Source organism: Bufo bufo, chromosome 3 (assembly GCF_905171765.1).
Source record: "Bufo bufo chromosome 3, aBufBuf1.1, whole genome shotgun sequence".
Classification (NCBI taxonomy): domain Eukaryota; kingdom Metazoa; phylum Chordata; class Amphibia; order Anura; family Bufonidae; genus Bufo; species Bufo bufo.
The window spans coordinates 504,969,264-504,981,638 of record NC_053391.1 but is presented as its reverse complement, the minus strand read 5'-3'; the positions used below and the strand labels follow the sequence as shown (position 1 = coordinate 504,981,638).

The 12,375-nt window shown below is 46.5% G+C and overlaps 1 protein-coding gene across 4 annotated transcripts in view; it reads right to left on the bottom strand.

Moving 5' to 3' along the window:
- RBM26 (RNA binding motif protein 26) overlaps positions 1 to 12,375 on the bottom strand; it is a 103,294-nt gene that overhangs the window by 58,725 nt on the left and 32,194 nt on the right. For all 4 annotated transcript variants that reach the window (XR_005777685.1, XR_005777687.1, XR_005777686.1 and 1 more), the window contains exons 6-8: positions 7,650 to 7,867; positions 4,635 to 4,895; positions 1,945 to 2,184 (exon numbers count right to left, since the gene is read on the bottom strand). Coding sequence is in view for 1 of the 4 variants with exons in the window: in XM_040425325.1 (XP_040281259.1) it covers positions 1,945 to 2,184; positions 4,635 to 4,895; positions 7,650 to 7,867 (719 nt within the window). In the remaining 3 variants the exon portion in view is untranslated. The remainder of the gene's footprint in view (positions 1 to 1,944; positions 2,185 to 4,634; positions 4,896 to 7,649; positions 7,868 to 12,375) is intronic.

Sequence of the window (12,375 nt, the reverse complement as noted above, 5' to 3'; positions counted from 1 at the left end):
GGATCACAAAATGGACACGGCCGTTTCATGGTCACGTGAAGCTGACTAAATGTAAGGTCAAAAAGAGTAGGGTAAATCTTGCTTGGAGAAGATCTTTTAAAACTAGATATTTAACAAAACAGCAGCTGAAGCATTAAAGGAGTTTTCCGGGATTTTACTACGCAGTAGTGCCGCGGCCTTCTCAAAGCTTTTCCTAGGCCAGTGACGACACGTTTATCAGTCACATGGACTAGGCGCAGCTCAGCCCATAGAAGCGAATTGGGTCGAGTATGATACTAAGTACAGCCGCTGTACAATGTACGGAGCTGTGCTTATGGATAAGACCTCCTGTGAGCGCCGATGCCTTCTCTAACAGCTGATTGGCGGGGGTCCCAGGTGTCCTGAGGATAAGTCATCAGCATTAGACCTCATGCACACAGCCGTGTTCCGCGGCCGAGAGCGGTCCGTGGTAACCTGGCCGGGATTCCTTCTGACAGCAGGAGCGCACGGCGTCATTGGTTGCTATGACGCCGTGCGCTTCATGCCGCCGCTGCACTATAGTAATACACTCGTATGATCTATACGGATGTATTACTGTACAGCAGCGGCGGCATGAAGCGCACGGCGTCATAGCAACCAATGACGCCGTGCGCTCCTGCTGTCAGCAGGAATCCCGACCGGGTTACCACGGACCGCTCTCGGCCGCGGAACACGGCCGTGTGCATGAGGCTTTAGGCTACATGAACACGACCGTATGTGTTTTGCGGTCCTAAAAAACAAACAAAAAAAAATAATAACTGATCACATTCGCATGCCATCCGTTTTTTTTGGCGGATCCATTGTAACAATGCCTAAAACGGACAAGAATAGGACATGTTATTTTTTTCTGTGGGGCTACGGTAACGGACATACGGATGCGGACAGCACACGGTGTGGTGTCCGCATTTTTTTTTGCGGAACCATTGAAATGAATGGGTCCGCATCCTATCCGCAAAATAAAAATGAACGGACACGGAAACCAAATACGTTCATGTGCATAGGGCCTTAAAATGTCGGAAAACTCTTTTAAAGGCCATAATACAGCTGCAGAGGGACCTGACGGAAAGGATACAGGAAACTTTTTCCTGTCAAAACAAAAGTTGGCATGGTGGAACTTGACTGACCCTTTGTAAGTCAGTAAGATCTATTGGTCGTTGCCAGCGACAACCATCTGATGGATCTGGCAAAGCATAGTAGTTTACAAAAATACAACACAAATGTGAACAGAGTCTAATAAGTTTTTCTGGAGAACGTTCCTAAGAAGTGTTGTATTTAGGATACTTTCACACTTGCGGCAGAGGATTCTGGCAAAACGTATGCAAACTGATGGCATTTGTCAGACAGATCAGGATCCTGATCTGAATGACAAATGCATTGAAATGCCAGATCCGTCTCTCCGGTGTCATCCGGAAAAACAGATCCGGCATTTATTTTTCTTCACATTTTTTGCGGTCTGAGCGTGCGAAGACCGCAATGCCGGATCCGTTTTGCCGGAACACTCGGGCTGGATCCGGCATTAATGCATTTCAATGGGAAAAAAATGCCAGATCCGGCATTCTGGCAAGTGTTCTGGAATTTTGGACAGAGATAAAACTGCAGCATGCTGCTGTATTATCTCCGTCCTGAAAAGGAAAAAAGACTGAACTGAAGACATCCTGATGCATCCTGAACGGATTGCTCTACATTCAGAATGCATTAGGATAAAACCGATCAGTTCTTTTCCGGTATAGAGCCCGTAGGACGGAACTCAATGCCGGAAAAGAATAACGCTAGTGTGAAAGGACCCTTACAGAAGTTGTTTTAACGTTCTTTTAAGGAAAACTGGGAACAGATCCCAATAGAAAAGAAAGGAAGAACAACGAAAAATATCTACCATTTCTTCTTTCCTTGTATAATCACCATGTATATATATATATATAACATTACCTGTAACAGGTGGAAGGCTGGGTGGGAGAGGACCCGGTGGAGGAACTGGCGGTCGTAAATTTACAGGGGGAGGGGTTAAAAGTGATGGAGGAGGTGGAAGTCCTGGTGGGGGTGGTCCATCTACAACAGGTGGCTGTGCAGGGAATGGAAGTATTCCAGGTAGATTCACATCTTCAACAACTACAGGATCGCTGCCATGATCAAATGGACACAGATCACCTCGCATGCAAAATCCTTTCTCTGGAAAAAAGAAGATTATATTAAGTCCACAAACATGTTAAAAGTTAAATAAAAAAAACTATTTACTATGGAATTTTTAAATTGATACATTATGTCTAGAAGAAAGAAGGGTTTTTCCACCAACAAAGAAGGGGATTCTTTACTGCAAGAGCAGTGAGACTATGGATCTCTGTGCCAGACGAGGTTGTGGTGGTCATGGCACTAAAGGAGTTCAATAGGGGCCTGGATCCATTTCTTGATAGGAACAATAGAATTTATTCTGATTGCCACATAGGAAGCCAGGAAAGATTTCCCCCCCCCCAAATGGCTTCTGAATAGGCTGAACTGGAGGTATAGGTGTCCGTAGGTATGTTACTCCTGGACGGCCAGCTGTGCAGGGGAAATGCAGCAGGCCCCATTCACTTGAACGGGGATGTGCTGCGGTTCCCATTTAAAGAGGGTGGTTGGGGTGCCACTGTCTAGGTGGGAGTCACTGTGATTGTGCTGCAATGGCCCACTCATTCGGTTGGGGTACCAGAGGTTATGAAGTCATAGCAATAAACCTTTAATAACATAGAAACATAGAATGTGTCGGCAGATAAGAACCATTTGGCCCATCTAGTCTGCCCAATATATCTGAATCCTATGAATAGCCCCTGGCCCTATCTTATATGAAGGATAGCCTTATGCCTATCCCATGCATGCTTAAACCCCTTCACTGTATTTGCAGCTACCACTTCTGCAGGAAGGCTATTCCATGCATCCACTACTCTCTCAGTAAAGTAATACTTCCTTATATTACTTTTAAACCTTTGCCCCTCTAATTTAAAACTGTGTCCTCTTGTGGTAGTTTTTCTTCTTTTAAATATGCTCTCCTCCTTTACCGAGTTGATTCCCTTTATGTATTTAAAAGTTTCTATCATATCCCCTCTGTCTCTTCTTTCTTCCAAGCTATACATATTAAGGTCCTTTAACCTTTCCTGGTAAGTTTTATCCTGCAATCCATGTACCAGTTTAGTAGCTCTTCTCTGAACTCTCTCCAAAGTATCAATATCCTTCTGGAGATATGGCCTCCAGTACTGCGCACAATACTCCAAGTGAGGTCTCACCAGTGTTCTGTACAGCGGCATAAGCACTTCACTCTTTCTACTGCTTATACCTCTCCCTATACATCCAAGCATTCTGCTGGCATTTCGTGCTGCTCTATTACATTGTCTTCCCACCTTTAAGTCTTCTGAAATAATTACTCCTAAATCCCTTTCCTCAGATACTGAGGTCAGGATTGTGTCAAATATTCTATATTCTGCCCTTTGGTTTTTACGCCCCAGGTGCATTATCTTGCACTTATCCACATTAAATTTCAGTTGCCAGAGTTCTGACCATTCTTCTAGTTTTCCTAAATCCTTTTCCATTTGGCGTTTCCCTCCAGGAACATCAACCCTGTTACAAATCTTTGTGTCATCTGCAAAAAGACAAACCTTACCATCGAGGCCTTTTGCAATATCACTTATGAAAATATTAAACAAAATTGGTCCCAGTACAGATCCCTGTGGAACCCCACTGGTAACATGACCTTGTTTTGAATGTTCTCCATTGACTACAACCCTCTGCTGTCTGTCACTCAGCCACTGCCTAATCCACTCAACAATATGGGAGTCCATGCTCAATGACTGCAGTTTATTGATAAGTCTTCTATGTGGGACAGTGTCAAAAGCCTTACTAAAATCTAGATATGCGATGTCTACTGCACCTCCACCGTCTATTATTTTAGTCACCCAGTCAAAAAAATCTATAAGATTTGTTTGACATGATCTCCCTGAAGTAAACCCATGTTGTTTTTCATCTTGCAATCAATGGAATTTTAGATGTTCCACAATCCTATCCTTTAATAGGGTTTCCATTAATTTGTCTACTATTGATGTCAGACTCACTGGTCTATAGTTGCTCGAGACTGAATAAGACTGAAGTGCCTGCTTTTAGATATTCGGTTCACTCCTAGTGTGGAGTGTGCCATAAACTTCCAACAGGTGCCACTTGTTGGAGAAGATCTTGAAATAAAATCAGTGAGTCATACTTAATGTGACTGTAAAGCTGCCATTGCAGTCAGAATAAACCTCCCCAATTGTGAGTCACATGTGAAGGTATATACACACTACTGGTTCACATCTGCGTTGGAGGCTCCATTAGGACACGGTCACAGATTCTGTAAAAAATAAATAGAGGACAGAATAGCACAGCACTCAATGCTATCTCGTCTGGTAAAAAGCCACGTCTCATGACAGAGACCTGACTGGCACAATCAGATCGGTCCGGATCTGTTTGAGTCCGCCATGTGAAGGATCCAATGATTCCATTCATTTCGCTGTTCTGCTCGTATAACAGAGCAGAACAATGGAAATAAAGAGGGCAGGAGTAAACATGGCCTAAGAGGAAATAACAGACTTTATAAAGAACATTTTATAACTCAATACCATCATAGTCTCTGCAGCGTTTCTTGGGCATGGGAGGTCTTCCATAATTGCTGTGGTCCACTTGGTCTTCATGGAATTCTTGCCAATTTTCCGCTGAATTATTGCCATGATGTGAAGGTGTTATCACTGTGATAGTGCTGCTTAGCGTCGGTACAGGATAATGTGCCGATCCAATGTGAGGTACCGGGGTAGTGGTCTGGTAACCGTCATCTGAGGGATCTGACCGCTCAAGATTATATTTAGGTCTTCCGGAATCCTTGTCTAACAAAAAACATAAAAATATTAACATTAAAACTAAATGATAATCTAGCTCTGAACGCATAGATACACCTAAGTTCAGACATGCTGAAATAAAGTACATACAAGAACAGTTGCAGTGCATTGCCATCTCAACCCATCAATAACCATTTGTCTGGAACTTCTGAACCAGGACCAGCGGTGATCAAAACTCCTGGGCCACATTCTGTCGAGATCAGAAAAACTCTTCAGGGCGCTGCCACACTACGTTTTATTTTTTGGCTAGAAAACAATGCCATTTTTTAAACAAGTCTTTTTTAGGAAATGGCAATATTTAGTCACATGTTTTACTTGCTCTTTTTCAGACTTCCCCGCCCATGGTCTATAAGAAAAACTCCAAGGGGCCAAAAAAGCAAGGAAACACAGTGAGGGGCATTTACTAATGTGTTTACATCACTACTGAGGTGTTAAAAAAGTCACAAATTATGGAGCATGCCATACTTGCACTAGAATTTGCAATTTTTACTCTACTATTTTCTAAAGTGGAGAGTAAAAGGGGCAGCGCTTAGCTGGAGGATGGAGCGTCACAGCCTGCTGGGTTTACTACGACTTATGGCAGAAACTGGAGTAAGCTATAGCTGAAGCCTACACCAGCCCCTAGCTGGCATAGACTGCAAGAGATGCAACTAGTTTATTAAGAGGCATCTAACAAAGCAGGTGCCTCCCACCCCTGGGCACAAGTATCAAGACAGGCATATGTGAACGTCAGTCTTCATAAATATCCCTTACTCTTTTTTGGGTGTTTTATCAAAAAACACACATCCTAAGGTTGTATTCACACAACTGTAAGTAATGTATTTTGCAGTTACATCCAGTTGTTTTTTTGGCAGATCAATTGTAACGATGCTTATTCTTGTCCACAAAACAGACAAGAATAGGACATGGTCTATTTTTTTGCGAGACTGCGGAACAGACATATGGATGCAGAAAGCATACGGTGTGCTGTCAGCATTTTTTGTGGCCCCAAAAAATGCTGATCGGTTGTGGAGCAAAAATACAGTCGTGTAAAAGAGGCCTAAAAACGGAACCAAAACCAGACCTGTGGAGAAAAGCATACTTGCTAAAACCAGACCTGTGGAGCAAACTACTTGCTGCTTGGTTCTGGCTTCCTCGGTTTGCAGTGCTACTCTCCAATGACTGGCCTCAGTCCACGGGACCCCCATCTGAGCCCGGAAGCGGTGGACCAAAGAAGATGGGAAACAGTAGTGGGGAAGAATGCTTCCCTCCACAGGTCCTCCAGAGAGGAGTCAAAATTTGTTAAAAAGCTGGAGAACCCCTTTACAATTTGAGTAATTTACAACAATTTTAAGTGGGCGGGTGATTTTGCAACCAGTTCCCAAGTTCTGTTCCAAGGCAGTGTGACCTCGGTGTCACATATGGTTCTGAATTATGTTTTTATATCCCTAGGGCCACTGGGGAATATTGTGCCTGAAGCTGTCAATGGCTAATGTGAACATACAGTCGGGTCCATAAATATTGGGACATCGTCACAATTCTAACATTTTTGGCTCTATACACCACCACAATGGATTTGAAATGAAACGAACAAGATGTGCTTTAAGGCCTCTTTCACACTTGCGTTGTCCGGATCCGGCGTGTACTCCACTTGCCGGAATTACACTCCGGATCCGGAAAAACGCAAGTGTACTGAAAGCATTTGAAGACGGAACCGTCTTCCAAATGCTTTCAGTGTTACTATGGCACCCAGGACGCTATTAAAGTCCTGGTTGCCATAGTAGGAGCGGGGAGCGGGGGAGCGGTATACTTACAGTCCGTGCGGCTCCCGGGGCGCTCCAGAATGACGTCAGAGCGCCCCATGCGCATGGATGACGTGATCCATGCGATCACGTGATCCATGCGCTTGGGGCGCCCTGACGTCACTCTGGAGCGCCCGGGGAGCCGCACGGACAGTAAGTACACTGCTCCCCCGCTCCCCGCTACACTTACCATGGCTGTCAGGACTTTAGCGTCCCGGCAGCCATGGTAACCACTCTGAAAAAGCTAAATGTCGGCTCCGGCAATGCGCCGAAACGACGTTTAGCTTAAGGCCGGATCCGGATCAATGCCTTCCAATGGGCATTAATTCCGGATCCGGCCTTGCGGCAAGTGTTCCGGATTTTTGGCCGGAGCAAAAAGCGCAGCATGCTGCGGTATTTTCTCCGGCCAACAAACGTTCCGTACCGGAACTGAAGACATCCTGATGCATCCTGAACGGATTACTCTCCATTCAGAATGCATTAGGATAATCCTGATCAGGATTCTTCCGGCATAGAGCCCCGACGACGGAACTCTATGCCGGAAGACAATAACGCAGGTGTGAAAGAGCCCTAACTGCAGACTGTCAGATTTGAGGGTATTTACATCCAAATCAGGTGAACGATGTAGGAATTACAACAGTTTGCATATGTGCCTCCCACTTGTTATGGGACCAAAAGTAATGGGACAGAATAATAATCATAAATCAAACTTTCACTTTTTAATACTTGGTTTCAAATCCTTTGCAGTCAATTACAGCCTGAAGTCTGGAACGCATAGACATCGCCAGATGCTGGGTTTCATCCCTGGTGATGCTCTGCCAGGCCTCTACTGCAACTGTCTTCAATATTTATGGACCTGACTGTACTTAATAGCAACCCAAGCATGAAACGTAGGCTCTGTCACAGGCAAACAAAAGTTCTATAGATCCTTCCTGAATGTTTTATCGGACTCTACACCCACCTCTGCTCCTTGTTCTACTTCTTGTTCGACTCCGGCTTCTATCCCTGTCTCGATCACGTTGCCTTTCTTTACTCCAACTGCGACTACGACTTCTGCTGTAACTACGACTTCGCCCCCTTCGTCTGTTGTATCTATCCCTGTAGGAATCTCTCCGGGGCAGGATCCGCTCATGCTCCCTTTTACGAGAACGGTCATCTTTTTTTCGGTCTTCCCTACTCCTAGTGTAAAAATTATTGAAACACATATAGCATAATGAAGTGAAAAACGTATGAAGATGACATTTTACTGCAGTAATATTAAGCTGGCTCCATTTTATTAAATATAAGACAAGTAATGTGCTAAGAAATAAAAAAATTAAATAAATGTGTTAGCATTGTCCATGGGCTGTACATTCTTTGAGGCTCCCCTGCTGCTGCCGCCTTTCTATCAATGCAGAGGCCCCAATGCACAGGTAATGCCTGAAAATGCTGTTCGACAAATTACTGGCTGGAGCAATGACCCACATGAGCCAATAATCGGTTGAAAGGCATTCACAGCTGTTTCTGCTGCTATTTGTTGAAGAATTTGCACAGTGACATGCTTTTTTTTATTCCGCTGGTATAGCTCGGTTAAAGGGGTTGTCTTTAGCTAATGGCATTTATCATGTAGAGAAAGTTAATACAAGGCACTTACTAATGTGGTACTGTCCATATTGTCTCCTTTGCTGTCCTGATGCATTTTTCATCACAATATACACTGCTTGTATCCAGGGGTTATGACTAGTGTTGAGCGAATCGAGCTTCGGATCATAGATGCGAAGTCGATTCGTTCAAACACTTCGTTTTAATGCTGTACAGAGACCTTTCTCCGTACAGCATTAAAATGTATTGCCTCCGTGGAGGCAAAATTTGTTTCTGCCCTAGTCGCGCAAGACTTCAGTGAATGAATTCAGTATTCACTTCTGCGTCTTTAAAAACATTTTAAAATAGCAATCCAAAGTCAGGTTTGGTACCGAGGTACCATTTCTGACTTCGGATTAAGAATTTTAAATGTTTTTAAAGATGTAGATCGTGGCTGTAACCCCTGGATATGAGCAGTATATAATGCAATGGAAAAAATGAATGAAGCCAGCAAAGGAGACAATATGGACAATCAGAATACATTAGTAAGTGCCTTGTATTAACTTTCTCAACATGATAAATGGCATTTGCTGAAGTGAGACAACCCCTTTAACTGCCCTACGTAACAGCACATGTGTATATTATATATCTACAGTGTATATTCAGCAGTCGGCCATCAATCATTGCTGCCAAGGAAGCACTCTCTTCTTAAAGGGGTTATCTGGATATTTCATATTGATGGCGTATCCTCAGTCATTAAAGGGATTCTCCGGGAATTAAGAAAATTAAAATACTTAAATAACAAGATTTTTGTATAACTTACCAGTAAAATCTCTTTCTCGCTCTTTCCTTGGGGGACACAGAAGACCTTGGGTATAGCTCATCTCCATAGGAGGCGTGACACTAAGTGAAAGCTGTTAAGCCCCTCCTCCACAGCTATACCCTCAGCCTGGAGAGAGAGACTGCCAGTTGCGTATCCAAGCAGTGGGAAAAGGCAAAGTCCAACAAGGAACCAACAAGCCAACTACCCAACGGGTAACACAAACTCGGAAACCGTGTAGAGAAAAACAATGAATGGGTGGGTGCTGTGTCCCCCAAGGAAAGAGCGAGAAAGAGATTTTACTGGTAAGTTATACAAAAATCTCGTTTTCTCGCCCAGTTTCCTTGGGGGACACAGAAGACCTTGGGACGTTCAAAAGCAGTCCAAAAGGGGAGGGACCACAGCTCCAAGGCGAAGCACCCGAAGGCATCAAGGAACCGCCGCCTGCAGACCCAGGCGGACCAAGGCAGCATACGCCGAAGCCAGAGTATGCACCCTGTAGAACTCTGTAAAGCGCGCAAGGAAGACCTGTGGCCGCCTTGCTCAAATGCATGGCCGAAGCCCAAAGCCTCCGGCCCAGGAGGCACCGACCGCTCTGGTGAAATGAACGGTGACAGCAAAGGCAGAATCCTGCCCTCGGTGCGGTAACCTCAGTAATAGCCAATCTGATAAAGCGGAGGAAAACCACCCTGGAGTCCGTCAACTCTAAGCGCGGACCTCCAGGAAACCCAAGAGACCGAACGTCGACAAGAGTCGGAGATCTCCAAGTAAAACCGGCAAGGCCCAAACAACGTCCAAATCGGTGAAGTGTTGAAGCGAAAGGCAACACCACCTTCAGAAGGAAGGAACGGGATGTAGAAACAGCCCTGTCCTGGGAAAAGACAGAAGGCTCAGAACAAAAAGGGGCCATTCAGGCACCCATCAGAGACACGACTGATACGGAAACACAACCGTACAGGACAGGCGGGGTAGAGAGAACTTCTGTAACGGCTCCAAGGAAAAGATTGGAGCGCCGAGAGCTCAGTATGTAGTTCCCAGGGCGGTACCGAAGGACAGTACAGAGGAACCAAAGAGCCATTTTGAGTAAGAAGGTCTTGACAGGCCCAGAGGGCCGGGGAACGCTGGAAGAGGAAGAACAGCGCTGACACTTGACACCTCAAGTAAAGGAATCCCAGTCCCAGGTCCAGGCCGGACTGGAAAAAAGACAGAACCATGCAGAGAGAAAAAGTCAGAGTGGGGAATGCACAGCTTCCCACAGAACCCCAGACAAAAGAACCATAAGTCTTACGACAGATCCTGGACGAAATACAGCCAGGAGCGGACAGTAGCGAACCCGCTGGAGTCGCCTGGCAAGCGGGCGAAAACCCAATGTGATCAGGCGCAGACCAGTAACACGGGCAGAAGTCGACAAAACTGGTCCCGTCGGCCCCCGAGCAACGTGGTCCCGTATCCACCCGAGTGGGGGAGCAGAAGGACAGACGGAACGGAACCAAAGGGTCCGCCCAGTATCCGCCAGATGCCAGGACAAGACAGGCTAAAGTCCATGCTGATGTAGCCATGTTCTACAGTCCCGGTGTGGGAGATCAAAGGACAATCTGGACCGAAAGGTAGTCCCCCCAAGTTACCGAGAAGGTAAGTCTACAGCAGGACCATTGTCTTAGAATGGACCACGCAATCTGCACTCAGCGGGAGGACAGAACGCGGTAGACTCGGTAAATAGGCACAGCTAATACAGCCAGTGTGAACAAGGGAGACAGTACGAGGCCAAAAGGAACACCGGAACCATCCACATGAACAACCATGCTCTCCCCAGAGGGGAGGACAGTGAAAGAACAGCCTCTGAAGTCTGGCGGGACAGAAGCCACATCGGAGTGATCTGTACCGAGCGGGAGCCAAACAGAGCCGGCGAGATAAGGTAGTCGAGACAGAGGCCGGCATAACCCCCTCCAACCGAACGGAGGAGTGGGCAACAGGGAAGCCATAGGACAGCTCAAAAGCAGAACCCTGCTACACTGTGAGATGCCCGGTTCACCGCCTCGCAGAAGGCGAATACCCTGAAGAACCCAAGGTGGAGGTCCTCCGACCTGGGTAATCGAGCACCCAAGCGAATTTGGGTGACCTTCCCGAGAAAAGCGGCCCGCACCTGGTAGCAGATCAGACTGAAGCGTAGAGGCGCCAAGAGGAAGGACTCATACCACACTACATCCGAAGAGGAGGAAATTGCAGCAGGCAAGGGAACCGCAGTCCTGCCAGAGCCAACGAAGAATTCGAGGGGCGCTCCAGACAACAGCACTCTCGACCATGTGACCACTAGCGCAGGGAAACAATACCGCGGAAGGACGAATGGGCACGCATCTAGGAACCACGAACACTCCCTGGGATGAAGGGCCAACTAAATGAATGAGTACCACCCAGCTCCGTGCAGCAGAGAGCAAGTAGAGCCCGTCCGGGTCAGGTGGACAGAATGAACTCCTTAGAGACAAGTGCAAGGCTTGCGGCAAGCATCGTATCCCAAGAAAACAAAAGTATGCCGCAGGAAGCAGGTGAGGCATACGTACGAGCAGCCCGTAAGCAGTGAGAAGGCCAACCCACCTACAGGAGGAGAAGGCATACACGGCCCAAACAACGCACAAGAACGTCCGCTCACTGCAAAAAGGTTAATTCAGCGAAAAAGGGGGCTCGCCACAGAGTGCCACAGCATGTACGTAATTGCAAAGTGCAACCTGCAAGGGAGTTATGCACAAGCCTAGTATAGCATGCGATGGAACGCAAGCAGTCCACCCCGAAAGGGGGGAAAATTGTATCTGGCAAACTGCAGTCGGCAAGAGTGCAAAGGCCGGTCCCAAAAGGGAGTGATGCCTAAGGCCGTACCTACTTCAGAGAAGCAGGACATACCCTATAATCCAGCAGGAACGCAGGAGGTCCACCTAGTGAAAGGGGAACATGCACAGGGTTATCCTAGCATTAAGTGAGTGTGCAATAATACACCCAACACTGACTTAGCGAGAGTGCAACTACTCTGCCAATGAAGGGGGACATGTACAAGTCCAGCACAGCCATACAAGGACAGCCGTGAATCTCATGAGCGTGCCAAATTCTGCCCATGGAATGTGGGGTGGTCACGCACAAGGCCAGCACCGTATCCAATGGGAGTGCAAGCGTTCCACCCATGTTAGAGGGCCATGCTCATGGCCAGCAAGGTATCCGGTGAGAGTGTAGCATGCCGCCCAGAAAAAAAAAAAAAAGGGGGGGGGGTAATGCACATGGCCAGCATCTCATCCAGGGAGAGTGCGTGCACCCGCCATGT